Genomic DNA, 27,825 nt, shown 5'->3' with positions numbered 1-27,825 from the left:
AGATCCAGCCGGCAGGAGAGACCCGAGAGGGCAAGCACGGCTGCGAGCAGGAGGACGGGGGCTCAGGATGGCCAGAGGCGGACGACGGAGGGGAGGGGAGGGCAGGGGAGAGCAGGGGAGAGCAGGGGAGGGCAGGGGAGGGGGCGGTGGCAGCGCAAGAGGCTGGCCCGACGGCGTCCTCTGGGTGCAGAGCCGGGGATGTGCGAGCGGGGCGGGCGGGCGGCGACTGCGGCGGGGCGGCCAGTCGGCTGGCCGAGCTCCCGGTCGGCCGGTCCCCGCGCGCGCCCCGTCCCTTGCGCACCCACACAGCCGCCAGCCAGCACCAGCGTTCGCGCCGGGTCCCAGCCAGGCGAGCGGCGACGCGCCCAGGCCCGCCGTCAGGATGGCCGAGCGGTCTAAGGCGCTGCGTTCAGGTCGCAGTCTCCCCTGGAGGCGTGGGTTCGAATCCCACTCCTGACACGCCCCCCTTTTGGCGCGCCCAACGAGGGCACGGGACACCGGCGGGCCTGGACGACGCCCTATAGCAAGCCCCGGCCTGCCTGACGGGCCGCTCCTGCCTGGCACCGGAGCAGAAGGGGCCCAGTATGGAGCCCCGATGCCTCCACCCTCCTGGCCACAGGCTTTGCGCACACACGCCCTCCCCCACCAATTCACGCGCCTTTCCCACCTGATCCCACACCCGCAGGCTTGGGGAACCTCGCGGCACGTCTCTGCTCACCTCCTTTCGGGGGGCTGTGTTTTCCTTCCTCCTTCCCGCTCCCGCTCCCCGCTCTCGCTCTCGCTCAGGCTCCCGCTCCGGCTCCGCTGCCGGCGCATGCTCCCGCGCCCGCTCTGGCGCCGGCTCTGGCGAACGCTCCACTCCCACCGCCCCCTGCGGGCCAGGCGCGTGCGCAAAGGCCAAAAGCCCTCCGCATTCGGTTCTCCACCAGACTCGTGCCTGGTGAACAGCGCCTCGCTCTCCGAGCCGTGCGCTTCAGCCACCAGGAGCACACCGTCCCGCACCCTGTCCTTTCCGCCGGCCCCCATTCCATTCCCTCCACATCCTACGCAGGTGGCCCTTGGTGCCCACGAGGATTTTCCACCTTGACGCCTTGCCCTGGCCACGCCTGCCTGCCTGCCTGCCTGCCTCCCGGGACACAGGCAGCCCAGCCACCTGCTCGCCGGCTAACGCCAGGGCCCTCCCTTCACTGGGCCTGGCCCTGGAGTCCAGCCCGCAAAGGTGGTTCCCATGAGCGCTGGGCGGAGGGAAGCCCTGGATACCCAAGCCACCCACCTGGGCGCCACAGCACATCTCCGCGCCGGAAGCCGCGGCCCGGCCGGGAGACCAGGAGCCCAGAGCGCTCCCTCGCCGCGCCATCGGCCAGCTGACCACTCTGCCCACGCGCTCCTGCGAGCCAAGATCGCACTCCTGCCTCACAACCACCGCACCCCGAGCTGGGCCCCTAGGGAGAGCTGCGGGCCAGAGCTCAGACACCTTGCTTTGGTCTCCCGGCCTGAGCGGTACTCAGAGGCGCCGGCCGCGCTACCGGGCCTCCGACTTCTCCACAAGGCACCGCGCGCGCACGCGCGGGGGACGGACACACACACACACACACACACACCACCCCACGGCACCCCACGTGCGCACACAACCGCAGCTCCGTTCCCCAGACCCTCCGCTCCCCCCCCTGGCCCTTGCACACACTGAGTGGACGAGAAAGCCATCAGCCAAAGGGACTTTGGGTCGGTGCTGACACGAGCTGCTGAAGGGAACGTCAGTGCTCAGCTGCGCCCGCCACACATCCCCCGTGCTGTGTGCGATTCGGGCGCAGGCCGGGCTTGGTCCGCCTCCTGGCTTCCCTGGCAACCGACCCCCAGCGGGGCAGTGTCTGGCGCCCCCCCCTCCCACCAGGGAGAAAGCACAGGATGAGCCTAGTCAGCCTGCACGCGCCGGTGCCTCGCTCTGCCCGTCTGCGCCGCTCCCTAGGGCTCTGGACGTGCCTGGAGCCTCTTTTTCAGGCCGCCCGTCCGCCTCCTGCTCCCACGAAGCAGATGCTCGCGACTGGCCCCCGACCCGCGTCTCTGGCCGCCGCTGGGGAGCGCCGCTGGGGAAGCCGTCTGTTGACCACTGCCATCGGTGCATGGGTGGTTCAGTGGTAGAATTCTCGCCTGCCACGCGGGAGGCCCGGGTTCGATTCCCGGCCCATGCAGTGCTCTGTCCCCTTTTGGCCCTGCAGCCCCAACGCTGGCACGGCCCGGCTTCCTCTCTCCAAAGCTCCAGGCACCTGGCCTACACCAACCCTGCTCCCACCGGGGGGGACCGCCCCTGCCCTGCCCCACTCTGACGCCCATTCCCTTCTTCTTGGGCTCTCTTGTCCAGGCGACCAAACTCCACCCTGCATTGGGCCAAGGCCCCTGGCCCGCCCACACGCTCTCTTTGCCCCTTTTCTCTTCGGGACCCTGACCACCCGGCTTGACTCGCCCACTTCGCTTCCAGAAATACTTCCGCGCACCACCACACACCCGTACCCCGATCGCGCCTCGGGGTGTGGGCACGCCCCACCTCGCCCCACCTCCACTCCTTTCGCCACCGCTCCTCCCTCCCTGCCTCACTCTCCCCACACTCCCAAAATCCTCCTGTCTCTGACAACCAGGAACAACCAAGTTGCCACCCCTACCACTGATACATCCCATTCTCCGGCAGGGGCCCTCACAAACTCACTAGGGTGCACCAGGAAGACCACATTCATGGCACAACACCATCGTCCCGACACACGCTCTCTGTTCTCTCTATGCCCTGCTTGGCCACAGTATCCTTCAAATCCCGCCGCTCCTCCATCGCTAAGACCACCGCCAGCACCAGCACTAGCAGCAGCACCACCAGCACCAAGCTCCCCCTCCACCAGCATCAGCAGCAGCAGCGGCAGCACCACCACCACCACCACCACCACCACCACCACGAGCCCCCCCGCCCAACAGCAGCACCAGTAGCAGCAGCAGCGGCACCAAGTCCACCAGCAAAGCAGCACCCGGACCATCACCAACATCAGCTCGGCAGCCTCCTTCGACACCACCCCCGCCGCCGCGGCCACCAGCCACCAGCAGGACCAAGTCCACCACCGCACACCACCACGGGCACCATTGCCAACAGCACTAAAGTCCTTCGGCATCACCGCCACCAGCACCAACAGAACCAAGGCCACCACCAGCGCACCGGCATAGGCATCATCGCCAACAGCACTAAGGTCCTCCACCATCACTATCACCCCCCCACACCACCACCACTAGGACCAAGTCCACCACCACACCACCACGGGCACCACTGCCAACAGCACTAAAGTCCTCAACACCACCACCACCACCACCAAGTCCACCATCACCACACCGGCACGGGCACCAAAACCAACAGGACTGAAGTCCTTCACCATCATCACCGCCCCCACCACCATCACCAGAAGGACCAGGTCCACCACCAGCTCACGCGCATGGACATCATCGCCGACGGCACCCAAGTCCTCCACCCTCAGTACCACCCCCACACCACGTAGTCTACCCCCAACCCCTCGTACCATAGCAGCAGCAGCAGCAGCAGCAGCAGCAGCAGCAGCAGCAGAAGAAGAAGAAGAAGCAGCAGCAGCAGCAGCAGCAGCAAGACCAAGTCTACCATCACCACACTGGCACAGGCACCATGGCCCACAGCACTGACGTCCTTCACCACCACCACCACCATGACCAAGTCCAGCAGCAGCACCAAGTCCACCACCAGCGCACCAGCATGGACATCATCACCAACAGCACCCAAGTCCTCTACGATCACCACCACCGCCATCGCCACCGCCACCTCCACGAGCTCCACTATCACCACACCGGCACGGGCACCATCGCCAACAGGACTGAAGTCCTTCATCACCACCACCACCGCCACCACCAAGACCGTGTCCACCATCACCCCGGCAGCCCTGGCACCGTCACCAACGGCACCAAAGGCCACCACCACCATCGCCAGCAGCGGCGGCACCAAGTCATCCACCAGCAACAACACAAGTACCAGCTCAGCCAGTACCTCCCCCCCGCCCCGGCCGCCCCTCTGGCCCAACATCCCCACACCTGTCGCCTGCCTCCTCGCCCCCTCCTTTCCAAGTCCTCACTGGTCAATGATCCTGGGTGGCATTTGTCCTGTTGGCCTCTCTGAATCTCAACCCCAGGACGACCCCTGAGACCTGACTGACTGTCCCAATGATAGGTGACTGAAGTCTCCGGGGCTGTGGAATTCCTCACCCCGCTGGGACGGCTCCTAGACCCGGTCCCCCATCTCTCTGTGTTTCCCGTGCTTGCCTGCCTACCGGCTTCCCACCCACGTCCCCCTGCACCCCACCCGTTGGCCCGAGCGCCCTGCAGTACAACACAGCATAGCACAGCACAGCACAGCAGTCTCCCCCCGCACCACCGCCATGGTCCTCTCCCACCACGGGGGACTCCAGCTTTTTTACGCCGGGACCCACTCCCCACCACTTGCCGCGTGCTGCTCCTGCCAGCCTCCAGGCTAGACCCCTGCCACCCGCCACCCACCCCGTGTACCCCACACCCATCTCTCACACTCAAGGCCAGCAGTCGGACCTCCCACAGGCTCCTCAGGCACACTCCTACTCCGTCTCCTCCCCTACCTCAGATCTGAGCTCACCCTCCCGCACACGTGCACGCGTGCCGGGTAAGACGCCCCAAGCCTCCGCAGAGACCCTGCCTGAGTGGCCAGCCACGCTCTCGGCCGGGTCCGCAAGCCCCACACTTCCCCGCCCGGCACTCCACCCACACATCCGGGCTGCTCCCGGCCCTCCCGTCCTTCTGGGATCCTTGTCGCCCTCTGCCCTAACCCCCGTGGGAGGCCACCCACGGGAGCAAACACCTTCATCCTGCGCTTCCCCCACCGCGGCTGCCTCCCCCCCCCCCACGCACACACACTCACTCACGTACGCATGCACACAGAGGCAAGGGTGCTGAAGGAACTCCCTGTGGTGATGGTAAACACCCGGACGCCCACAGGGGTTCCTTTCCTGGCTGGTACGACCTTGTCCCAATCCAGCGAGTGGGCTGCGGCGGCAGGTTTGGGCGGGGCACGGGCTGTCCGCTTGGGCTCTGAAGGAGACAATCTCTGAACAGAGAGCAAACGCTTGGCGGACAGGGGCGTGAACGTGTTGGCGGGAAGGAGACCCTGGTCTGCGATTTCCCTAGAGGAGCACCCGTAGGAGACGACGCGCACAGGGGTGGAGAGAGGGATGGAGTAGACCCTGGCTAGGTGTACGCTAAGGCTGAATGGGCAATGAGAACATCTTTAAGGTGCCGTCCAGGTCGTGGGTCTGCGGGATGAGGGTAGGGCTGGAGGGGGAGGAGGGTGCTCCAGGGAGCACGCTTGCCACTTTGCCATAGGATTCAGGGGAGTGGTGGTGAGGCGATGTGAGGGACGTGTTGGCTAGAAGTCCACCCTGTGTGTCTCCCGTGCGCCTCCAGCCCCTCCCACCCGCTCGGCCGTTGGGTTTTCCCCACCGGCCTCCCGAATCTCCCCGCTGTCTCACCTGCTCTGCCTGGTGGTCCGGCGACCTGGACGTGCCCAGATTCGCTTTCCCAACCCCACCTCCGGGGCGCCACGGGCCGGCTCTCTGCTCCCATCTCCGCCCAAGGCCAGCACCCACGTGGACCGCAATCGCCGGGCACGGGAGACGCGGCCAGCCCAGAGGTTCGTGGTGTCGGTGCTGGGAAGCTGGGCCGGGCCGTGGCTGGCCGGGGGGAGAGGCAAGGGACCAGGGGCTCCAGCAGGGTACCCGGCTCGAAGAGGTAGATTGCTCACGCTCCCCAGACCTCCTCCCCCACTCCCCCTGCCCCTCTTCCCAGCACCGACACCACGAACTAGCACCTCAGGAAGGAGCAAGGGGTGTCCTGTCAGGGGTGGCGAGGTTTCTCCTGAAGACAGCACTGCAGCCACAGAGGCCAAGCCCCTGGGCTGGCTGGACGTGCGGGCGTCTGCTGGTGGCCATGAGTGGGGATAGAGGGTATCGCGGCCTCTCGGGTTTGGGGCGGAGGAAGAGGGGGAGCCCGGCCAGCGTCCAGGGGAGGCGCCCAAGCCCTGCAGTTGGGCGGCCGGCTGGCGAGGCCAAAAGGCTTGGGCTGGCCGAGGCGACAGGGCAAGGCTTGGGCTAGACGGGGCGGCTGGCCTTGCGTGGGCGCCGAGGCGGCGTGGCAAGGGAGAAGCTGGCTAAAAGGGGCGCGGATGCGCTGGGCAGGTTGGTAGGTAGGCCGAGAGGAAGAAGAAAGGCTTCCCTGACCGGGAATCGAACCCGGGCCGCGGCGGTGAGAGCGCCGAATCCTAACCACTAGACCACCAGGGAGCGGCGGGCTCCACGCCTGGCCCGCACCCCCTGGACCCAGCGCCTCCATACCACCCACGCGCTTCTGCTTTGCCTCCAAGGCCCCCGCCTTGCCACGGCCAGCCGCCCGCCGGCCCTGCCAATCCACCTACCCTGCTGGCAGCACCCTCAAAACGCTGCACGCCTCCTTCCCTCACACACGCGCTCAGCTTCGGCCACGCTCCATGCTCCGGGCTCCGGGCTCCGGGCTCCCGGCTCCCATCGGGCCCGGGCACGAGGGCCCTGGAGCCACGCAAAAGGTTGGCCAGCTGCGTTGGCCGGGAATCGAACCCGGGTCAACTGCTTGGAAGGCAGCTATGCTCACCACTATACCACCAACGCTGCACAGCCCGGGCCGCCCCCAGACGCCGGCCCAGGGTTCGCAGCAGCGCCTTCACGCCTTCTCTCCACCGCCTCGGCCGCCTGGCGCAGCCCTGCCCCGACGTCCTGCCCGACCGCAGCTCGGCGCCGCCACACGCGCCAGCAGCGGCCGCCCGGCGCCCCACCCGCGCCGGCCCGGCGCAGCTGTGCGGCTCCGCAGGCCCCACCGCCCGCCGCCCGCCTCTGGGGGGCGCTCTGGCCGCCCTGCGGCTCCCGGGCCCTCGCCCCCCGACACACGCTGCCCCTCCCAGACCCGCTGGCCTGGGCCCTTCTCCACCCGCTGGTCCGCGAGCCCACATCCCGCACCGACGGAGGACCCCACACGGCCGCCACCCACCCGTCCCCCGTGCGGCACCCCCTTCCCCCGCTTCCCCGCCACGGGGCAGCGTCGCGTCCCCAAGGAGCGCCTTGAGCACAGCCACTCGTCAGGCGCCGTGGCCACGACAGGAGGCCCTGGCTGGGCTGTGGCGATCCCGCACGCGCGCGCGCCGGAGGGGGGGGGGTGGCGAGGAAGGGAAAGGGGTGGCGGTGGTCGACGGCGGGCAGGCCGGACACCCGTCGTCGCCCTGCGCCTCTTGTCGGACGCTGGAGGGAGGAGAAGAAGGGCCCTGGGGGCAAACGTTTGGAGAGAGCGGCGACGCCGGCGACCAAAAAGGGCGTCTTGCCTCCCCGTCGGGGAATCGAACCCCGGTCTCCCGCGTGACAGGCGGGGATACTCACCACTATACTAACGAGGACGGCGGCGGCCACCCGGGCGCCCGACCCCTCTCCGCCTGCCTGCCCACGCCTACCCCTGCCCTCGACGCCCTGCCTTACACAGGCGTCCGCCACACGCCACACCCGACGCGACCCCAAACCAACCGCGTCAGCCCCCACAGCAGTCCCCCTGCCCCCCACTCGGAGTGGACCAGGGACCCGGGCCGGGCGGGCGGCGCTGAATACCCCGAGTGCGCCGCTGCCTACCGCCTGCCAAGCGGAGATCCAGCCGGCAGGAGAGACCCGAGAGGGCAAGCACGGCTGCGAGCAGGAGGACGGGGGCTCAGGATGGCCAGAGGCGGACGACGGAGGGGAGGGGAGGGCAGGGGAGAGCAGGGGAGAGCAGGGGAGGGCAGGGGAGGGGGCGGTGGCAGCGCAAGAGGCTGGCCCGACGGCGTCCTCTGGGTGCAGAGCCGGGGATGTGCGAGCGGGGCGGGCGGGCGGTGGCTGCGGCGGGGCGGCCAGTCGGCTGGCCGAGCTCCCGGTCGGCCGGTCCCCGCGCGCGCCCCGTCCCTTGCGCACCCACACAGCCGCCAGCCAGCACCAGCGTTCGCGCCGGGTCCCAGCCAGGCGAGCGGCGACGCGCCCAGGCCCGCCGTCAGGATGGCCGAGGTCTAAGGCGCTGCGTTCAGGTCGCAGTCTCCCCTGGAGGCGTGGGTTCGAATCCCACTCCTGACACGCCCCCCTTTTGGCGCGCCCAACGAGGGCACGGGACACCGGCGGGCCTGGACGACGCCCTATAGCAAGCCCTGGCCTGCCTGACGGGCCGCTCCTGCCTGGCACCGGAGCAGAAGGGGCCCAGTATGGAGCCCCGACGCCTCCACCCTCCTGGCCACAGGCTTTGCGCACACACGCCCTCCCCCACCAATTCACGCGCCTTTCCCACCTGATCCCACACCCGCAGGCTTGGGGAACCTCGCGGCACGTCTCTGCTCACCTCCTTTCGGGGGGCTGTGTTTTCCTTCCTCCTTCCCGCTCCCGCTCCCGCTCTCGCTCTCGCTCAGGCTCCCGCTCCGGCTCCGCTGCCGGCGCATGCTCCCGCGCCCGCTCTGGCGCCGGCTCTGGCGAACGCTCCACTCCCACCGCCCCCTGCGGGCCAGGCGCGTGCGCAAAGGCCAAAAGCCCTCCGCATTCGGTTCTCCACCAGACTCGTGCCTGGTGAACAGCGCCTCGCTCTCCGAGCCGTGCGCTTCAGCCACCAGGAGCACACCGTCCCGCACCCTGTCCTTTCCGCCGGCCCCCATTCCATTCCCTCCACATCCTACGCAGGTGGCCCTTGGTGCCCACGAGGACTTTCCACCTTGACGCCTTGCCCTGGCCACGCCTGCCTGCCTGCCTGCCTGCCTCCCGGGACACAGGCAGCCCAGCCACCTGCTCGCCGGCTAACGCCAGGGCCCTCCCTTCACTGGGCCTGGCCCTGGAGTCCAGCCCGCAAAGGTGGTTCCCATGAGCGCTGGGCGGAGGGAAGCCCTGGATACCCAAGCCACCCACCTGGGCGCCACAGCACATCTCCGCGCCGGAAGCCGCGGCCCGGCCGGGAGACCAGGAGCCCAGAGCGCTCCCTCGCCGCGCCATCGGCCAGCTGACCACTCTGCCCACGCGCTCCTGCGAGCCAAGATCGCACTCCTGCCTCACAACCACCGCACCCGAGCTGGGCCCCTAGGGAGAGCTGCGGGCCAGAGCTCAGACACCTTGCTTTGGTCTCCCGGCCTGAGCGGTACTCAGAGGCGCCGGCCGCGCTACCGGGCCTCCGACTTCTCCACAAGGCACGCGCGCGCACGCGCGGGGGACGGACACACACACACACACACACACACCACCCCACGGCACCCCACGTGCGCACACAACCGCAGCTCCGTTCCCCAGACCCTCCGCTCCCCCCCTGGCCCTTGCACACACTGAGTGGACGAGAAAGCCATCAGCCAAAGGGACTTTGGGTCGGTGCTGACACGAGCTGCTGAAGGGAACGTCAGTGCTCAGCTGCGCCCGCCACACATCCCCCGTGCTGTGTGCGATTCGGGCGCAGGCCGGGCTTGGTCCGCCTCCTGGCTTCCCTGGCAACCGACCCCCAGCGGGGCAGTGTCTGGCGCCCCCCCTCCCACCAGGGAGAAAGCACAGGATGAGCCTAGTCAGCCTGCACGCGCCGGTGCCTCGCTCTGCCCGTCTGCGCCGCTCCCTAGGGCTCTGGACGTGCCTGGAGCCTCTTTTTCAGGCCGCCCGTCCGCCTCCTGCTCCCACGAAGCAGATGCTCGCGACTGGCCCCGACCCGCGTCTGGCCGCCGCTGGGGAGCGCCGCTGGGGAAGCCGTCTGTTGACCACTGCCATCGGTGCATGGGTGGTTCAGTGGTAGAATTCTCGCCTGCCACGCGGGAGGCCCGGGTTCGATTCCCGGCCCATGCAGTGCTCTGTCCCCTTTTGGCCCTGCAGCCCCAACGCTGGCACGGCCCGGCTTCCTCTCTCCAAAGCTCCAGGCACCTGGCCTACACCAACCCTGCTCCCACCGGGGGGGACCGCCCCTGCCCTGCCCCACTCTGACGCCCATTCCCTTCTTCTTGGGCTCTCTTGTCCAGGCGACCAAACTCCACCCTGCATTGGGCCAAGGCCCCTGGCCCGCCCACACGCTCTCTTTGCCCCTTTTCTCTTCGGGACCCTGACCACCCGGCTTGACTCGCCCACTTCGCTTCCAGAAATACTTCCGCGCACCACCACACACCCGTACCCCGATCGCGCCTCGGGGTGTGGGCACGCCCCACCTCGCCCCACCTCCACTCCTTTCGCCACCGCTCCTCCCTCCCTGCCTCACTCTCCCCACACTCCCAAAATCCTCCTGTCTCTGACAACCAGGAACAACCAAGTTGCCACCCCTACCACTGATACATCCCATTCTCCGGCAGGGGCCCTCACAAACTCACTAGGGTGCACCAGGAAGACCACATTCATGGCACAACACCATCGTCCCGACACACGCTCTCTGTTCTCTCTATGCCCTGCTTGGCCACAGTATCCTTCAAATCCCGCCGCTCCTCCATCGCTAAGACCACCGCCAGCACCAGCACTAGCAGCAGCACCACCAGCACCAAGCTCCCCCTCCACCAGCATCAGCAGCAGCAGCGGCAGCACCACCACCACCACCACCACCACCACCACCACGAGCCCCCCCGCCCAACAGCAGCACCAGTAGCAGCAGCAGCGGCACCAAGTCCACCAGCAAAGCAGCACCCGGACCATCACCAACATCAGCTCGGCAGCCTCCTTCGACACCACCCCCGCCGCCGCGGCCACCAGCCACCAGCAGGACCAAGTCCACCACCGCACACCACCACGGGCACCATTGCCAACAGCACTAAAGTCCTTCGGCATCACCGCCACCAGCACCAACAGAACCAAGGCCACCACCAGCGCACCGGCATAGGCATCATCGCCAACAGCACTAAGGTCCTCCACCATCACTATCACCCCCCCACACCACCACCACTAGGACCAAGTCCACCACCACACCACCACGGGCACCACTGCCAACAGCACTAAAGTCCTCAACACCACCACCACCACCACCAAGTCCACCATCACCACACCGGCACGGGCACCAAAACCAACAGGACTGAAGTCCTTCACCATCATCACTGCCCCCACCACCATCACCAGAAGGACCGGGTCCACCACCAGCTCACGCGCATGGACATCATCGCCGACGGCACCCAAGTCCTCCACCATCAGTACCACCCCCACACCACGTAGTCTACCCCCAACCCCTCGTACCATAGCAGCAGCAGCAGCAGCAGCAGCAGCAGCAGCAGCAGAAGCAGCAGCAGCAGCAGCAGCAGCAAGACCAAGTCTACCATCACCACACTGGCACAGGCACCATGGCCCACAGCACTGACGTCCTTCACCACCACCACCACCATGACCAAGTCCAGCAGCAGCACCAAGTCCACCACCAGCGCACCAGCATGGACATCATCACCAACAGCACCCAAGTCCTCTACGATCACCACCACCGCCATCGCCACCGCCACCTCCACGAGCTCCACTATCACCACACCGGCACGGGCACCATCGCCAACAGGACTGAAGTCCTTCATCACCACCACCACCGCCACCACCAAGACCGTGTCCACCATCACCCCGGCAGCCCTGGCACCGTCACCAACGGCACCAAAGGCCACCACCACCATCGCCAGCAGCGGCGGCGGCACCAAGTCATCCACCAGCAACAACACAAGTACCAGCTCAGCCAGTACCTCCCCCCCGCCCCGGCCGCCCCTCTGGCCCAACATCCCCACACCTGTCGCCTGCCTCCTCGCCCCCTCCTTTCCAAGTCCTCACTGGTCAATGATCCTGGGTGGCATTTGTCCTGTTGGCCTCTCTGAATCTCAACCCCAGGACGACCCCTGAGACCTGACTGACTGTCCCAATGATAGGTGACTGAAGTCTCCGGGGCTGTGGAATTCCTCACCCCGCTGGGACGGCTCCTAGACCCGGTCCCCCATCTCTCTGTGTTTCCCGTGCTTGCCTGCCTACCGGCTTCCCACCCACGTCCCCCTGCACCCCACCCGTTGGCCCGAGCGCCCTGCAGTACAACACAGCATAGCACAGCACAGCACAGCAGTCTCCCCCCGCACCACCGCCATGGTCCTCTCCCACCACGGGGGACTCCAGCTTTTTTACGCCGGGACCCACTCCCCACCACTTGCCGCGTGCTGCTCCTGCCAGCCTCCAGGCTAGACCCCTGCCACCCGCCACCCACCCCGTGTACCCCACACCCATCTCTCACACTCAAGGCCAGCAGTCGGACCTCCCACAGGCTCCTCAGGCACACTCCTACTCCGTCTCCTCCCCTACCTCAGATCTGAGCTCACCCTCCCGCACACGTGCACGCGTGCCGGGTAAGACGCCCCAAGCCTCCGCAGAGACCCTGCCTGAGTGGCCAGCCACGCTCTCGGCCGGGTCCGCAAGCCCCACACTTCCCCGCCCGGCACTCCACCCACACATCCGGGCTGCTCCCGGCCCTCCCGTCCTTCTGGGATCCTTGTCGCCCTCTGCCCTAACCCCCGTGGGAGGCCACCCACGGGAGCAAACACCTTCATCCTGCGCTTCCCCCACCGCGGCTGCCTCCCCCCCCCACGCACACACACTCACTCACGTACGCATGCACACAGAGGCAAGGGTGCTGAAGGAACTCCCTGTGGTGATGGTAAACACCCGGACGCCCACAGGGGTTCCTTTCCTGGCTGGTACGACCTTGTCCCAATCCAGCGAGTGGGCTGCGGCGGCAGGTTTGGGCGGGGCACGGGCTGTCCGCTTGGGCTCTGAAGGAGACAATCTCTGAACAGAGAGCAAACGCTTGGCGGACAGGGGCGTGAACGTGTTGGCGGGAAGGAGACCCTGGTCTGCGATTTCCCTAGAGGAGCACCCGTAGGAGACGACGCGCACAGGGGTGGAGAGAGGGATGGAGTAGACCCTGGCTAGGTGTACGCTAAGGCTGAATGGGCAATGAGAACATCTTTAAGGTGCCGTCCAGGTCGTGGGTCTGCGGGATGAGGGTAGGGCTGGAGGGGGAGGAGGGTGCTCCAGGGAGCACGCTTGCCACTTTGCCATAGGATTCAGGGGAGTGGTGGTGAGGCGATGTGAGGGACGTGTTGGCTAGAAGTCCACCCTGTGTGTCTCCCGTGCGCCTCCAGCCCCTCCCACCCGCTCGGCCGTTGGGTTTTCCCCACCGGCCTCCCGAATCTCCCCGCTGTCTCACCTGCTCTGCCTGGTGGTCCGGCGACCTGGACGTGCCCAGATTCGCTTTCCCAACCCCACCTCCGGGGCGCCACGGGCCGGCTCTCTGCTCCCATCTCCGCCCAAGGCCAGCACCCACGTGGACCGCAATCGCCGGGCACGGGAGACGCGGCCAGCCCAGAGGTTCGTGGTGTCGGTGCTGGGAAGCTGGGCCGGGCCGTGGCTGGCCGGGGGGAGAGGCAAGGGACCAGGGGCTCCAGCAGGGTACCCGGCTCGAAGAGGTAGATTGCTCACGCTCCCCAGACCTCCTCCCCCACTCCCCCTGCCCCTCTTCCCAGCACCGACACCACGAACTAGCACCTCAGGAAGGAGCAAGGGGTGTCCTGTCAGGGGTGGCGAGGTTTCTCCTGAAGACAGCACTGCAGCCACAGAGGCCAAGCCCCTGGGCTGGCTGGACGTGCGGGCGTCTGCTGGTGGCCATGAGTGGGGATAGAGGGTATCGCGGCCTCTCGGGTTTGGGGCGGAGGAAGAGGGGGAGCCCGGCCAGCGTCCAGGGGAGGCGCCCAAGCCCTGCAGTTGGGCGGCCGGCTGGCGAGGCCAAAAGGCTTGGGCTGGCCGAGGCGACAGGGCAAGGCTTGGGCTAGACGGGGCGGCTGGCCTTGCGTGGGCGCCGAGGCGGCGTGGCAAGGGAGAAGCTGGCTAAAAGGGGCGCGGATGCGCTGGGCAGGTTGGTAGGTAGGCCGAGAGGAAGAAGAAAGGCTTCCCTGACCGGGAATCGAACCCGGGCCGCGGCGGTGAGAGCGCCGAATCCTAACCACTAGACCACCAGGGAGCGGCGGGCTCCACGCCTGGCCCGCACCCCCTGGACCCAGCGCCTCCATACCACCCACGCGCTTCTGCTTTGCCTCCAAGGCCCCCGCCTTGCCACGGCCAGCCGCCCGCCGGCCCTGCCAATCCACCTACCCTGCTGGCAGCACCCTCAAAACGCTGCACGCCTCCTTCCCTCACACACGCGCTCAGCTTCGGCCACGCTCCATGCTCCGGGCTCCGGGCTCCGGGCTCCCGGCTCCCATCGGGCCCGGGCACGAGGGCCCTGGAGCCACGCAAAAGGTTGGCCAGCTGCGTTGGCCGGGAATCGAACCCGGGTCAACTGCTTGGAAGGCAGCTATGCTCACCACTATACCACCAACGCTGCACAGCCCGGGCCGCCCCCAGACGCCGGCCCAGGGTTCGCAGCAGCGCCTTCACGCCTTCTCTCCACCGCCTCGGCCGCCTGGCGCAGCCCTGCCCCGACGTCCTGCCCGACCGCAGCTCGGCGCCGCCACACGCGCCAGCAGCGGCCGCCCGGCGCCCCACCCGCGCCGGCCCGGCGCAGCTGTGCGGCTCCGCAGGCCCCACCGCCCGCCGCCCGCCTCTGGGGGGCGCTCTGGCCGCCCTGCGGCTCCCGGGCCCTCGCCCCCCGACACACGCTGCCCCTCCCAGACCCGCTGGCCTGGGCCCTTCTCCACCCGCTGGTCCGCGAGCCCACATCCCGCACCGACGGAGGACCCCACACGGCCGCCACCCACCCGTCCCCCGTGCGGCACCCCCTTCCCCCGCTTCCCCGCCACGGGGCAGCGTCGCGTCCCCAAGGAGCGCCTTGAGCACAGCCACTCGTCAGGCGCCGTGGCCACGACAGGAGGCCCTGGCTGGGCTGTGGCGATCCCGCACGCGCGCGCGCCAGAGGGGGGGGGTGGCGAGGAAGGGAAAGGGGTGGCGGTGGTCGACGGCGGGCAGGCCGGACACCCGTCGTCGCCCTGCGCCTCTTGTCGGACGCTGGAGGGAGGAGAAGAAGGGCCCTGGGGGCAAACGTTTGGAGAGAGCGGCGACGCCGGCGACCAAAAAGGGCGTCTTGCCTCCCCGTCGGGGAATCGAACCCCGGTCTCCCGCGTGACAGGCGGGGATACTCACCACTATACTAACGAGGACGGCGGCGGCCACCCGGGCGCCCGACCCCTCTCCGCCTGCCTGCCCACGCCTACCCCTGCCCTCGACGCCCTGCCTTACACAGGCGTCCGCCACACGCCACACCCGACGCGACCCCAAACCAACCGCGTCAGCCCCCACAGCAGTCCCCCTGCCCCCCACTCGGAGTGGACCAGGGACCCGGGCCGGGCGGGCGGCGCTGAATACCCCGAGTGCGCCGCTGCCTACCGCCTGCCAAGCGGAGATCCCGCCGGCAGGAGAGACCCGAGAGGGCAAGCACGGCTGCGAGCAGGAGGACGGGGGCTCAGGATGGCCAGAGGCGGACGACGGAGGGGAGGGGAGGGCAGGGGAGAGCAGGGGAGGGCAGGGGAGGGGGCGGTGGCGGCGCAAGAGGCTGGCCCGAAGGCGCCCTCTGGGTGCAGAGCCGGGGATGTGCGAGCGGGGCGGGCGGGCGGCGGCTGCGGCGGGGCGGCCAATCGGCTGGCCGAGCTCCCGGTCGGCCGGTCCCCGCGCGCGCCCCGTCCCTTGCGCACCCACACAGCCGCCAGCCAGCACCAGCGTTCGCGCCGGGTCCCAGCCAGGCGAGCGGCGACGCGCCCAGGCCCGCCGTCAGGATGGCCGAGCGGTCTAAGGCGCTGCGTTCAGGTCGCAGTCTCCCCTGGAGGCGTGGGTTCGAATCCCACTCCTGACACGCCCCCCTTTTGGCGCGCCCAACGAGGGCACGGGACACCGGCGGGCCTGGACGACGCCCTATAGCAAGCCCCGGCCGGCCTGACGGGCCGCTCCTGCCTGGCACCGGAGCAGAAGGGGCGCAGTATGGAGCCCCGACGCCTCCACCCTCCTGGCCACAGGCTTTGCGCACACACGCCCTCCCCCACCAATTCACGCGCCTTTCCCACCTGATCCCACACCCGCAGGCTTGGGGAACCTCGCGGCACGTCTCTGCTCACCTCCTTTCGGGGGGCTGTGTTTTCCTTCCTCCCTCCCGCTCCCGCTCTCGCTCCCGCTCTCGCTCTCGCTCAGGCTCCCGCTCCGGCTCCGCTGCCGGCGCATGCTCCCGCGCCCGCTCTGGCGCCGGCTCTGGCGAACGCTCCACTCCCACCGCCCCCTGCGGGCCAGGCGCGTGCGCAAAGGCCAAAAGCCCTCCGCATTCGGTTCTCCACCAGACTCGTGCCTGGTGAACAGCGCCTCGCTCTCCGAGCCGTGCGCTTCAGCCACCAGGAGCACACCGTCCCGCACCCTGTCCTTTCCGCCGGCCCCCATTCCATTCCCTCCACATCCTACGCAGGTGGCCCGTGGTGCCCACGAGGATTTTCCACCTTGACGCCTTGCCCTGGCCACGCCTGCCTGCCTGCCTGCCTGCCTGCCTGCCTCCCGGGACACAGGCAGCCCAGCCACCTGCTCGCCGGCTAACGCCAGGGCCCTCCCTTCACTGGGCCTGGCCCTGGAGTCCAGCCCGCAAAGGTGGTTCCCGTGAGCGCTGGGCGGAGGGAAGCCCTGGATACCCAAGCCACCCACCTGGGCGCCACAGCGCATCTCCGCGCCGGAAGCCGCGGCCCGGCCGGGACCCCAGGAGCCCAGAGCGCTCCCTCACCGCGCCATCGGCCAGCTGGCCACTCTGCCCATGCGCTCCTGCGAGCCAAGATCGCGCTCCTGCCTCACAACCACCGCACCCGAGCTGGGCCCCTAGGGAGAGCTGCGGGCCAGAGCTCAGACACCTTGCTTTGGTCTCCCGGCCTGAGCGGTACTCAGAGGCGCCGGCCGCGCTACCGGGCCTCCGACTTCTCCACACGGCACGCGCGCGCACGCGCGGGGGACACACACACACACACACACACACACACACACACACACACCACCCCACGGCACCCCACGTGCGCACACAACCGCAGCTCCGTTCCCCAGACCCTCCGCTCCCCCCCTGGCCCTTGCACACACTGAGTGGACGAGAAAGCCATCAGCCAAAGGGACTTTGGGTCGGTGCTGACACGAGCTGCTGAAGGGAACGTCAGTGCTCAGCTGCGCCCGCCACACATCCCCCGTGCTGTGTGCGATTCGGGCGCAGGCCGGGCTTGGTCCGCCTCCTGGCTTCCCTGGCAACCGACCCCCAGCGGGGCAGTGTCTGGCGCCCCCCCTCCCACCAGGGAGAAAGCACAGGATGAGCCTAGTCAGCCTGCACGCGCCGGTGCCTCGCTCTGCCCGTCTGCGCCGCTCCCTAGGGCTCTGGACGTGCCTGGAGCCTCTTTTTCAGGCCGCCCGTCCGCCTCCTGCTCCCACGAAGCAGATGCTCGCGACTGGCCCCGACCCGCGTCTGGCCGCCGCTGGGGAGCGCCGCTGGGGAAGCCGTCTGTTGACCACTGCCATCGGTGCATGGGTGGTTCAGTGGTAGAATTCTCGCCTGCCACGCGGGAGGCCCGGGTTCGATTCCCGGCCCATGCAGTGCTCTGTCCCCTTTTGGCCCTGCAGCCCCAACGCTGGCACGGCCCGGCTTCCTCTCTCCAAAGCTCCAGGCACCTGGCCTACACCAACCCTGCTCCCACCGGGGGGGACCGCCCCTGCCCTGCCCCACTCTGACGCCCATTCCCTTCTTCTTGGGCTCTCTTGTCCAGGCGACCAAACTCCACCCTGCATTGGGCCAAGGCCCCTGGCCCGCCCACACGCTCTCTTTGCCCCTTTTCTCTTCGGGACCCTGACCACCCGGCTTGACTCGCCCACTTCGCTTCCAGAAATACTTCCGCGCACCACCACACACCCGTACCCCGATCGCGCCTCGGGGTGTGGGCACGCCCCACCTCGCCCCACCTCCACTCCTTTCGCCACCGCTCCTCCCTCCCTGCCTCACTCTCCCCACACTCCCAAAATCCTCCTGTCTCTGACAACCAGGAACAACCAAGTTGCCACCCCTACCACTGATACATCCCATTCTCCGGCAGGGGCCCTCACAAACTCACTAGGGTGCACCAGGAAGACCACATTCATGGCACAACACCATCGTCCCGACACACGCTCTCTGTTCTCTCTATGCCCTGCTTGGCCACAGTATCCTTCAAATCCCGCCGCTCCTCCATCGCTAAGACCACCGCCAGCACCAGCACTAGCAGCAGCACCACCAGCACCAAGCTCCCCCTCCACCAGCATCAGCAGCAGCAGCGGCAGCACCACCACCACCACCACCACCACCACCACCACGAGCCCCCCCGCCCAACAGCAGCACCAGTAGCAGCAGCAGCGGCACCAAGTCCACCAGCAAAGCAGCACCCGGACCATCACCAACATCAGCTCGGCAGCCTCCTTCGACACCACCCCCGCCGCCGCGGCCACCAGCCACCAGCAGGACCAAGTCCACCACCGCACACCACCACGGGCACCATTGCCAACAGCACTAAAGTCCTTCGGCATCACCGCCACCAGCACCAACAGAACCAAGGCCACCACCAGCGCACCGGCATAGGCATCATCGCCAACAGCACTAAGGTCCTCCACCATCACTATCACCCCCCCACACCACCACCACTAGGACCAAGTCCACCACCACACCACCACGGGCACCACTGCCAACAGCACTAAAGTCCTCAACACCACCACCACCACCACCAAGTCCACCATCACCACACCGGCACGGGCACCAAAACCAACAGGACTGAAGTCCTTCACCATCATCACCGCCCCCACCACCATCACCAGAAGGACCGGGTCCACCACCAGCTCACGCGCATGGACATCATCGCCGACGGCACCCAAGTCCTCCACCATCAGTACCACCCCCACACCACGTAGTCTACCCCCAACCCCTCGTACCATAGCAGCAGCAGCAGCAGCAGCAGCAGAAGCAGCAGCAGCAGCAGCAGCAGCAAGACCAAGTCTACCATCACCACACTGGCACAGGCACCATGGCCCACAGCACTGACGTCCTTCACCACCACCACCACCATGACCAAGTCCAGCAGCAGCACCAAGTCCACCACCAGCGCACCAGCATGGACATCATCACCAACAGCACCCAAGTCCTCTACGATCACCACCACCGCCATCGCCACCGCCACCTCCACGAGCTCCACTATCACCACACCGGCACGGGCACCATCGCCAACAGGACTGAAGTCCTTCATCACCACCACCACCGCCACCACCAAGACCGTGTCCACCATCACCCCGGCAGCCCTGGCACCGTCACCAACGGCACCAAAGGCCACCACCACCATCGCCAGCAGCGGCGGCACCAAGTCATCCACCAGCAACAACACAAGTACCAGCTCAGCCAGTACCTCCCCCCCGCCCCGGCCGCCCCTCTGGCCCAACATCCCCACACCTGTCGCCTGCCTCCTCGCCCCCTCCTTTCCAAGTCCTCACTGGTCAATGATCCTGGGTGGCATTTGTCCTGTTGGCCTCTCTGAATCTCAACCCCAGGACGACCCCTGAGACCTGACTGACTGTCCCAATGATAGGTGACTGAAGTCTCCGGGGCTGTGGAATGCCTCACCCCGCTGGGACGGCTCCTAGACCCGGTCCCCCATCTCTCTGTGTTTCCCGTGCTTGCCTGCCTACCGGCTTCCCACCCACGTCCCCCTGCACCCCACCCGTTGGCCCGAGCGCCCTGCAGTACAACACAGCATAGCACAGCACAGCACAGCAGTCTCCCCCCGCACCACCGCCATGGTCCTCTCCCACCACGGGGGACTCCAGCTTTTTTACGCCGGGACCCACTCCCCACCACTTGCCGCGTGCTGCTCCTGCCAGCCTCCAGGCTAGACCCCTGCCACCCGCCACCCACCCCGTGTACCCCACACCCATCTCTCACACTCAAGGCCAGCAGTCGGACCTCCCACAGGCTCCTCAGGCACACTCCTACTCCGTCTCCTCCCCTACCTCAGATCTGAGCTCACCCTCCCGCACACGTGCACGCGTGCCGGGTAAGACGCCCCAAGCCTCCGCAGAGACCCTGCCTGAGTGGCCAGCCACGCTCTCGGCCGGGTCCGCAAGCCCCACACTTCCCCGCCCGGCACTCCACCCACACATCCGGGCTGCTCCCGGCCCTCCCGTCCTTCTGGGATCCTTGTCGCCCTCTGCCCTAACCCCCGTGGGAGGCCACCCACGGGAGCAAACACCTTCATCCTGCGCTTCCCCCACCGCGGCTGCCTCCCCCCCCCCCACGCACACACACTCACTCACGTACGCATGCACACAGAGGCAAGGGTGCTGAAGGAACTCCCTGTGGTGATGGTAAACACCCGGACGCCCACAGGGGTTCCTTTCCTGGCTGGTACGACCTTGTCCCAATCCAGCGAGTGGGCTGCGGCGGCAGGTTTGGGCGGGGCACGGGCTGTCCGCTTGGGCTCTGAAGGAAACAATCTCTGAACAGAGAGCAAACGCTTGGCGGACAGGGGCGTGAACGTGTTGGCGGGAAGGAGACCCTGGTCTGCGATTTCCCTAGAGGAGCACCCGTAGGAGACGACGCGCACAGGGGTGGAGAGAGGGATGGAGTAGACCCTGGCTAGGTGTACGCTAAGGCTGAATGGGCAATGAGAACATCTTTAAGGTGCCGTCCAGGTCGTGGGTCTGCGGGATGAGGGTAGGGCTGGAGGGGGAGGAGGGTGCTCCAGGGAGCACGCTTGCCACTTTGCCATAGGATTCAGGGGAGTGGTGGTGAGGCGATGTGAGGGACGTGTTGGCTAGAAGTCCACCCTGTGTGTCTCCCGTGCGCCTCCAGCCCCTCCCACCCGCTCGGCCGTTGGGTTTTCCCCACCGGCCTCCCGAATCTCCCCGCTGTCTCACCTGCTCTGCCTGGTGGTCCGGCGACCTGGACGTGCCCAGATTCGCTTTCCCAACCCCACCTCCGGGGCGCCACGGGCCGGCTCTCTGCTCCCATCTCCGCCCAAGGCCAGCACCCACGTGGACCGCAATCGCCGGGCACGGGAGACGCGGCCAGCCCAGAGGTTCGTGGTGTCGGTGCTGGGAAGCTGGGCCGGGCCGTGGCTGGCCGGGGGGAGAGGCAAGGGACCAGGGGCTCCAGCAGGGTACCCGGCTCGAAGAGGTAGATTGCTCACGCTCCCCAGACCTCCTCCCCCACTCCCCCTGCCCCTCTTCCCAGCACCGACACCACGAACTAGCACCTCAGGAAGGAGCAAGGGGTGTCCTGTCAGGGGTGGCGAGGTTTCTCCTGAAGACAGCACTGCAGCCACAGAGGCCAAGCCCCTGGGCTGGCTGGACGTGCGGGCGTCTGCTGGTGGCCATGAGTGGGGATAGAGGGTATCGCGGCCTCTCGGGTTTGGGGCGGAGGAAGAGGGGGAGCCCGGCCAGCGTCCAGGGGAGGCGCCCAAGCCCTGCAGTTGGGCGGCCGGCTGGCGAGGCCAAAAGGCTTGGGCTGGCCGAGGCGACAGGGCAAGGCTTGGGCTAGACGGGGCGGCTGGCCTTGCGTGGGCGCCGAGGCGGCGTGGCAAGGGAGAAGCTGGCTAAAAGGGGCGCGGATGCGCTGGGCAGGTTGGTAGGTAGGCCGAGAGGAAGAAGAAAGGCTTCCCTGACCGGGAATCGAACCCGGGCCGCGGCGGTGAGAGCGCCGAATCCTAACCACTAGACCACCAGGGAGCGGCGGGCTCCACGCCTGGCCCGCACCCCCTGGACCCAGCGCCTCCATACCACCCACGCGCTTCTGCTTTGCCTCCAAGGCCCCCGCCTTGCCACGGCCAGCCGCCCGCCGGCCCTGCCAATCCACCTACCCTGCTGGCAGCACCCTCAAAACGCTGCACGCCTCCTTCCCTCACACACGCGCTCAGCTTCGGCCACGCTCCATGCTCCGGGCTCCGGGCTCCGGGCTCCCGGCTCCCGGCTCCCGGCTCCCATCGGGCCCGGGCACGAGGGCCCTGGAGCCACGCAAAAGGTTGGCCAGCTGCGTTGGCCGGGAATCGAACCCGGGTCAACTGCTTGGAAGGCAGCTATGCTCACCACTATACCACCAACGCTGCACAGCCCGGGCCGCCCCCAGACGCCGGCCCAGGGTTCGCAGCAGCGCCTTCACGCCTTCTCTCCACCGCCTCGGCCGCCTGGCGCAGCCCTGCCCCGACGTCCTGCCCGACCGCAGCTCGGCGCCGCCACACGCGCCAGCAGCGGCCGCCCGGCGCCCCACCCGCGCCGGCCCGGCGCAGCTGTGCGGCTCCGCAGGCCCCACCGCCCGCCGCCCGCCTCTGGGGGGCGCTCTGGCCGCCCTGCGGCTCCCGGGCCCTCGCCCCCCGACACACGCTGCCCCTCCCAGACCCGCTGGCCTGGGCCCTTCTCCACCCGCTGGTCCGCGAGCCCACATCCCGCACCGACGGAGGACCCCACACGGCCGCCACCCACCCGTCCCCCGTGCGGCACCCCCTTCCCCCGCTTCCCCGCCACGGGGCAGCGTCGCGTCCCCAAGGAGCGCCTTGAGCACAGCCACTCGTCAGGCGCCGTGGCCACGACAGGAGGCCCTGGCTGGGCTGTGGCGATCCCGCACGCGCGCGCGCCGGAGGGGGGGGGTGGCGAGGAAGGGAAAGGGGTGGCGGTGGTCGGACGGCGGGCAGGCCGGACACCCGTCGTCGCCCTGCGCCTCTTGTCGGACGCTGGAGGGAGGAGAAGAAGGGCCCTGGGGGCAAACGTTTGGAGAGAGCGGCGACGCCGGCGACCAAAAAGGGCGTCTTTGCCTCCCCGTCGGGGAATCGAACCCCGGTCTCCCGCGTGAACAGGCGGGGATACTCACCACTATACTAACGAGGACGGCGGCGGCCACCCGGGCGCCCGACCCCTCTCCGCCTGCCTGCCCACGCCTACCCCTGCCTTCGACGCCCTGCCTTACACAGGCGTCCGCCACACGCCACACCCGACGCGACCCCAAACCAACCGCGTCAGCCCCCACAGCAGTCCCCCTGCCCCCCACTCGGAGTGGACCAGGGACCCGGGCCGGGCGGGCGGCGCTGAATACCCCGAGTGCGCCGCTGCCTACCGCCTGCCAAGCGGAGATCCCGCCGGCAGGAGAGACCCGAGAGGGCAAGCACGGCTGCGAGCAGGAGGACGGGGGCTCAGGATGGCCAGAGGCGGACGACGGAGGGGAGGGGAGGGCAGGGGAGAGCAGGGGAGGGCAGGGGAGGGGGCGGTGGCGGCGCAAGAGGCTGGCCCGACGGCGCCCTCTGGGTGCAGAGCCGGGGATGTGCGAGCGGGGCGGGCGGGCGGCGGCTGCGGCGGGGCGGCCAGTCGGCTGGCCGAGCTCCCGGTCGGCCGGTCCCCGCGCGCGCCCCGTCCCTTGCGCACCCACACAGCCGCCAGCCAGCACCAGCGTTCGCGCCGGTTCCCAGTCAGGTGAGCGGCGACACGCCCAGGCCCGCCGTCAGGATGGCCGAGCGGTCTAAGGCGCTGCGTTCAGGTCGCAGTCTCCCCTGGAGGCGTGGGTTCGAATCCCACTCCTGACACGCCCCCCTTTTGGCGCGCCCAACGAGGGCACGGGACACCGGCGGGCCTGGACGACGCCCTATAGCAAGCCCCGGCCTGCCTGACGGGCCGCTCCTGCCTGGCACCGGAGCAGAAGGGGCCCAGTATGGAGCCCCGACGCCTCCACCCTCCTGGCCACAGGCTTTGCGCACACACGCCCTCCCCCACCAATTCACGCGCCTTTCCCACCTGATCCCACACCCGCAGGCTTGGGGAACCTCGCGGCACGTCTCTGCTCACCTCCTTTCGGGGGGCTGTGTTTTCCTTCCTCCCTCCCGCTCCCGCTCTCGCTCCCGCTCTCGCTCTCGCTCAGGCTCCCGCTCCGGCTCCGCTGCCGGCGCATGCTCCGGCGCCCGCTCTGGCGCCGGCTCTGGCGAACGCTCCACTCCCACCGCCCCCTGCGGGCCAGGCGCGTGCGCAAAGGCCAAAAGCCCTCCGCATTCGGTTCTCCACCAGACTCGTGCCTGGTGAACAGCGCCTCGCTCTCCGAGCCGTGCGCTTCAGCCACCAGGAGCACACCGTCCCGCACCCTGTCCTTTCCGCCGGCCCCCATTCCATTCCCTCCACATCCTACGCAGGTGGCCCGTGGTGCCCACGAGGATTTTCCACCTTGACGCCTTGCCCTGGCCACGCCTGCCTGCCTGCCTGCCTCCCGGGACACAGGCGGCCCAGCCACCTGCTCGCCGGCTAACGCCAGGGCCCTCCCTTCACTGGGCCTGGCCCTGGAGTCCAGCCCGCAAAGGTGGTTCCCGTGAGCGCTGGGCGGAGGGAAGCCCTGGATACCCAAGCCACCCACCTGGGCGCCACAGCGCATCTCCGCGCCGGAAGCCGCGGCCCGGCCGGGACCCCAGGAGCCCAGAGCGCTCCCTCGCCGCACCATCGGCCAGCTGGCCACTCTGCCCACGCGCTCCTGCGAGCCAAGATCGCGCTCCTGCCTCACAACCACCGCACCCGAGCTGGGCCCCTAGGGAGAGCTGCGGGCCAGAGCTCAGACACCTTGCTTTGGTCTCCCGGCCTGAGCGGTACTCAGAGGCGCCGGCCGCGCTACCGGGCCTCCGACTTCTCCACACGGCACGCGCGCGCACGCGCGGGGGATACACACACACACACACACACACACACACACACCACCCCACGGCACCCCACGTGCGCACACACAACCGCAGCTCCGTTCCCCAGACCCTCCGCTCCCCCCCTGGCCCTTGCACACACTGAGTGGACGAGAAAGCCATCAGCCAAAGGGACTTTGGGTCGGTGCTGACACGAGCTGCTGAAGGGAACGTCAGTGCTCAGCTGCGCCCGCCACACATCCCCCGTGCTGTGTGCGATTCGGGCGCAGGCCGGGCTTGGTCCGCCTCCTGGCTTCCCTGGCAACCGACCCCCAGCGGGGCAGTGTCTGGCGCCCCCCCTCCCACCAGGAGAAAGCACAGGATGAGCCTAGTCAGCCTGCACGCGCCGGTGCCTCGCTCTGCCCGTCTGCGCCGCTCCCTAGGGCTCTGGACGTGCCTGGAGCCTCTTTTTCAGGCCGCCCGTCCGCCTCCTGCTCCCACGAAGCAGATGCTCGCGACTGGCCCCGACCCGCGTCTGGCCGCCGCTGGGGAGCGCCGCTGGGGAAGCCGTCTGTTGACCACTGCCATCGGTGCATGGGTGGTTCAGTGGTAGAATTCTCGCCTGCCACGCGGGAGGCCCGGGTTCGATTCCCGGCCCATGCAGTGCTCTGTCCCCTTTTGGCCCTGCAGCCCCAACGCTGGCACGGCCCGGCTTCCTCTCTCCAAAGCTCCAGGCACCTGGCCTACACCAACCCTGCTCCCACCGGGGGGGACCGCCCCTGCCCTGCCCCACTCTGACGCCCATTCCCTTCTTCTTGGGCTCTCTTGTCCAGGCGACCAAACTCCACCCTGCATTGGGCCAAGGCCCCTGGCCCGCCCACACGCTCTCTTTGCCCCTTTTCTCTTCGGGACCCTGACCACCCGGCTTGACTCGCCCACTTCGCTTCCAGAAATACTTCCGCGCACCACCACACACCCGTACCCCGATCGCGCCTCGGGGGTGTGGGCACGCCCCACCTCGCCCCACCTCCACTCCTTTCGCCACCGCTCCTCCCTCCCTGCCTCACTCTCCCCACACTCCCAAAATCCTCCTGTCTCTGACAACCAGGAAAACCAAGTTGCCACCCTACCACTGATACATCCCATTCTCCGGCAGGGGCCCTCACAAACTCACTAGGGTGCACCAGGAAGACCACATTCATGGCACAACACCATCGTCCCGACACACGCTCTCTGTTCTCTCTATGCCCTGCTTGGCCACAGTATCCTTCAAATCCCGCCGCTCCTCCATCGCTAAGACCACCGCCAGCACCAGCACTAGCAGCAGCACCACCAGCACCAAGCTCCCCCTCCACCAGCATCAGCAGCAGCAGCGGCAGCACCACCACCACCACCACCACCACCACCACCACGAGCCCCCCCGCCCAACAGCAGCACCAGTAGCAGCAGCAGCGGCACCAAGTCCACCAGCAAAGCAGCACCCGGACCATCACCAACATCAGCTCGGCAGCCTCCTTCGACACCACCCCCGCCGCCGCGGCCACCAGCCACCAGCAGGACCAAGTCCACCACCGCACACCACCACGGGCACCATTGCCAACAGCACTAAAGTCCTTCGGCATCACCGCCACCAGCACCAACAGAACCAAGGCCACCACCAGCGCACCGGCATAGGCATCATCGCCAACAGCACTAAGGTCCTCCACCATCACTATCACCCCCCACACCACCACCACTAGGACCAAGTCCACCACCACACCACCACGGGCACCACTGCCAACAGCACTAAGAGTCCTCAACACCACCACCACCACCACCAAGTCCACCATCACCACACCGGCACGGGCACCAAAAACCAACAGGACTGAAGTCCTTCACCATCATCACCGCCCCCACCACCATCACCAGAAGGACCGGGTCCACCACCAGCTCACGCGCATGGACATCATCGCCGACGGCACCCAAGTCCTCCACCATCAGTACCACCCCCACACCACGTAGTCTACCCCCAACCCCTCGTACCATAGCAGCAGCAGCAGCAGCAGCAGCAGCAGCAGCAGCAGCAGCAGCAGCAGCAAGACCAAGTCTACCATCACCACACTGGCACAGGCACCATGGCCCACAGCACTGACGTCCTTCACCACCACCACCACCATGACCAAGTCCAGCAGCAGCACCAAGTCCACCACCAGCGCACCAGCATGGACATCATCACCAACAGCACCCAAGTCCTCTACGATCACCACCACCGCCATCGCCACCGCCACCTCCACGAGCTCCACTATCACCACACCGGCACGGGCACCATCGCCAACAGGACTGAAGTCCTTCATCACCACCACCACCGCCACCACCAAGACCGTGTCCACCATCACCCCGGCAGCCCTGGCACCGTCACCAACGGCACCAAAGGCCACCACCACCATCGCCAGCAGCGGCGGCACCAAGTCATCCACCAGCAACAACACAAGTACCAGCTCAGCCAGTACCTCCCCCCCGCCCCGGCCGCCCCTCTGGCCCAACATCCCCACACCTGTCGCCTGCCTCCTCGCCCCCTCCTTTCCAAGTCCTCACTGGTCAATGATCCTGGGTGGCATTTGTCCTGTTGGCCTCTCTGAATCTCAAACCCCAGGACGACCCTGAGACCTGACTGACTGTCCCAATGATAGGTGACTGAAGTCTCCGGGGCTGTGGAATTCCTCACCCCGCTGGGACGGCTCCTAGACCCGGTCCCCCATCTCTCTGTGTTTCCCGTGCTTGCCTGCCTACCGGCTTCCCACCCACGTCCCCCTGCACCCCACCCGTTGGCCCGAGCGCCCTGCAGTACAACACAGCATAGCACAGCACAGCACAGCAGTCTCCCCCCGCACCACCGCCATGGTCCTCTCCCACCACGGGGGACTCCAGCTTTTTTACGCCGGGACCCACTCCCCACCACTTGCCGCGTGCTGCTCCTGCCAGCCTCCAGGCTAGACCCCTGCCACCCGCCACCCACCCCGTGTACCCCACACCCATCTCTCACACTCAAGGCCAGCAGTCGGACCTCCCACAGGCTCCTCAGGCACACTCCTACTCCGTCTCCTCCCCTACCTCAGATCTGAGCTCACCCTCCCGCACACGTGCACGCGTGC

The 27,825-nt window shown here is 68.0% G+C and overlaps 1 protein-coding gene and 16 non-coding genes across 17 annotated transcripts; 9 read left to right on the top strand and 8 right to left on the bottom strand.

Annotated features, from left to right (window-relative positions):
- Positions 1–376: 376 nt before the first annotated feature.
- Positions 377–459, top strand: TRNAL-CAG (transfer RNA leucine (anticodon CAG)). Its single transcript has one exon. It is a non-coding gene; the product is annotated as a tRNA-Leu (tRNA).
- A 1,659-nt stretch (positions 460–2,118) lies between these two features.
- On the top strand, positions 2,119–2,189 carry TRNAG-GCC (transfer RNA glycine (anticodon GCC)). The gene has a single exon. It is a non-coding gene; the product is annotated as a tRNA-Gly (tRNA).
- Positions 2,190–6,287: 4,098 nt separating this feature from the next.
- On the bottom strand, positions 6,288–6,359 carry TRNAE-CUC (transfer RNA glutamic acid (anticodon CUC)). The gene has a single exon. It is a non-coding gene; the product is annotated as a tRNA-Glu (tRNA).
- A 288-nt stretch (positions 6,360–6,647) lies between these two features.
- Positions 6,648–6,719, bottom strand: TRNAG-UCC (transfer RNA glycine (anticodon UCC)). The gene has a single exon. It is a non-coding gene; the product is annotated as a tRNA-Gly (tRNA).
- Positions 6,720–7,423: 704 nt separating this feature from the next.
- Positions 7,424–7,495, bottom strand: TRNAD-GUC (transfer RNA aspartic acid (anticodon GUC)). Its single transcript has one exon. It is a non-coding gene; the product is annotated as a tRNA-Asp (tRNA).
- Positions 7,496–8,111: 616 nt separating this feature from the next.
- On the top strand, positions 8,112–8,192 carry TRNAL-CAG (transfer RNA leucine (anticodon CAG)). Its single transcript has one exon. It is a non-coding gene; the product is annotated as a tRNA-Leu (tRNA).
- A 1,651-nt stretch (positions 8,193–9,843) lies between these two features.
- On the top strand, positions 9,844–9,914 carry TRNAG-GCC (transfer RNA glycine (anticodon GCC)). The gene has a single exon. It is a non-coding gene; the product is annotated as a tRNA-Gly (tRNA).
- Positions 9,915–13,998: 4,084 nt separating this feature from the next.
- TRNAE-CUC (transfer RNA glutamic acid (anticodon CUC)) lies at positions 13,999–14,070 on the bottom strand. The gene has a single exon. It is a non-coding gene; the product is annotated as a tRNA-Glu (tRNA).
- A 288-nt stretch (positions 14,071–14,358) lies between these two features.
- Positions 14,359–14,430, bottom strand: TRNAG-UCC (transfer RNA glycine (anticodon UCC)). The gene has a single exon. It is a non-coding gene; the product is annotated as a tRNA-Gly (tRNA).
- A 703-nt stretch (positions 14,431–15,133) lies between these two features.
- Positions 15,134–15,205, bottom strand: TRNAD-GUC (transfer RNA aspartic acid (anticodon GUC)). Its single transcript has one exon. It is a non-coding gene; the product is annotated as a tRNA-Asp (tRNA).
- Positions 15,206–15,811: 606 nt separating this feature from the next.
- TRNAL-CAG (transfer RNA leucine (anticodon CAG)) lies at positions 15,812–15,894 on the top strand. Its single transcript has one exon. It is a non-coding gene; the product is annotated as a tRNA-Leu (tRNA).
- A 1,677-nt stretch (positions 15,895–17,571) lies between these two features.
- On the top strand, positions 17,572–17,642 carry TRNAG-GCC (transfer RNA glycine (anticodon GCC)). Its single transcript has one exon. It is a non-coding gene; the product is annotated as a tRNA-Gly (tRNA).
- Positions 17,643–20,378: 2,736 nt separating this feature from the next.
- On the top strand, positions 20,379–22,610 carry LOC125281637 (uncharacterized). Its single transcript, XM_048215353.1, has 3 exons — positions 20,379–20,463; positions 20,911–21,136; positions 21,866–22,610. Exons 1-3 carry the CDS (start codon positions 20,379–20,381, stop codon positions 22,608–22,610), a joined length of 1,056 nt encoding a protein of 351 aa, XP_048071310.1.
- On the bottom strand, positions 21,714–21,785 carry TRNAE-CUC (transfer RNA glutamic acid (anticodon CUC)). Its single transcript has one exon. It is a non-coding gene; the product is annotated as a tRNA-Glu (tRNA).
- TRNAG-UCC (transfer RNA glycine (anticodon UCC)) lies at positions 22,088–22,159 on the bottom strand. Its single transcript has one exon. It is a non-coding gene; the product is annotated as a tRNA-Gly (tRNA).
- A 933-nt stretch (positions 22,611–23,543) lies between the features above and the next one.
- TRNAL-CAG (transfer RNA leucine (anticodon CAG)) lies at positions 23,544–23,626 on the top strand. The gene has a single exon. It is a non-coding gene; the product is annotated as a tRNA-Leu (tRNA).
- A 1,660-nt stretch (positions 23,627–25,286) lies between these two features.
- TRNAG-GCC (transfer RNA glycine (anticodon GCC)) lies at positions 25,287–25,357 on the top strand. The gene has a single exon. It is a non-coding gene; the product is annotated as a tRNA-Gly (tRNA).
- Positions 25,358–27,825: the final 2,468 nt, after the last annotated feature.

The sequence above is a fragment of the Ursus arctos genome, unplaced genomic scaffold (assembly GCF_023065955.2).
Source record: "Ursus arctos isolate Adak ecotype North America unplaced genomic scaffold, UrsArc2.0 scaffold_2, whole genome shotgun sequence".
NCBI lineage: Eukaryota > Metazoa > Chordata > Mammalia > Carnivora > Ursidae > Ursus > Ursus arctos.
This window is presented reverse-complemented; position numbering and strand designations above follow the sequence as displayed.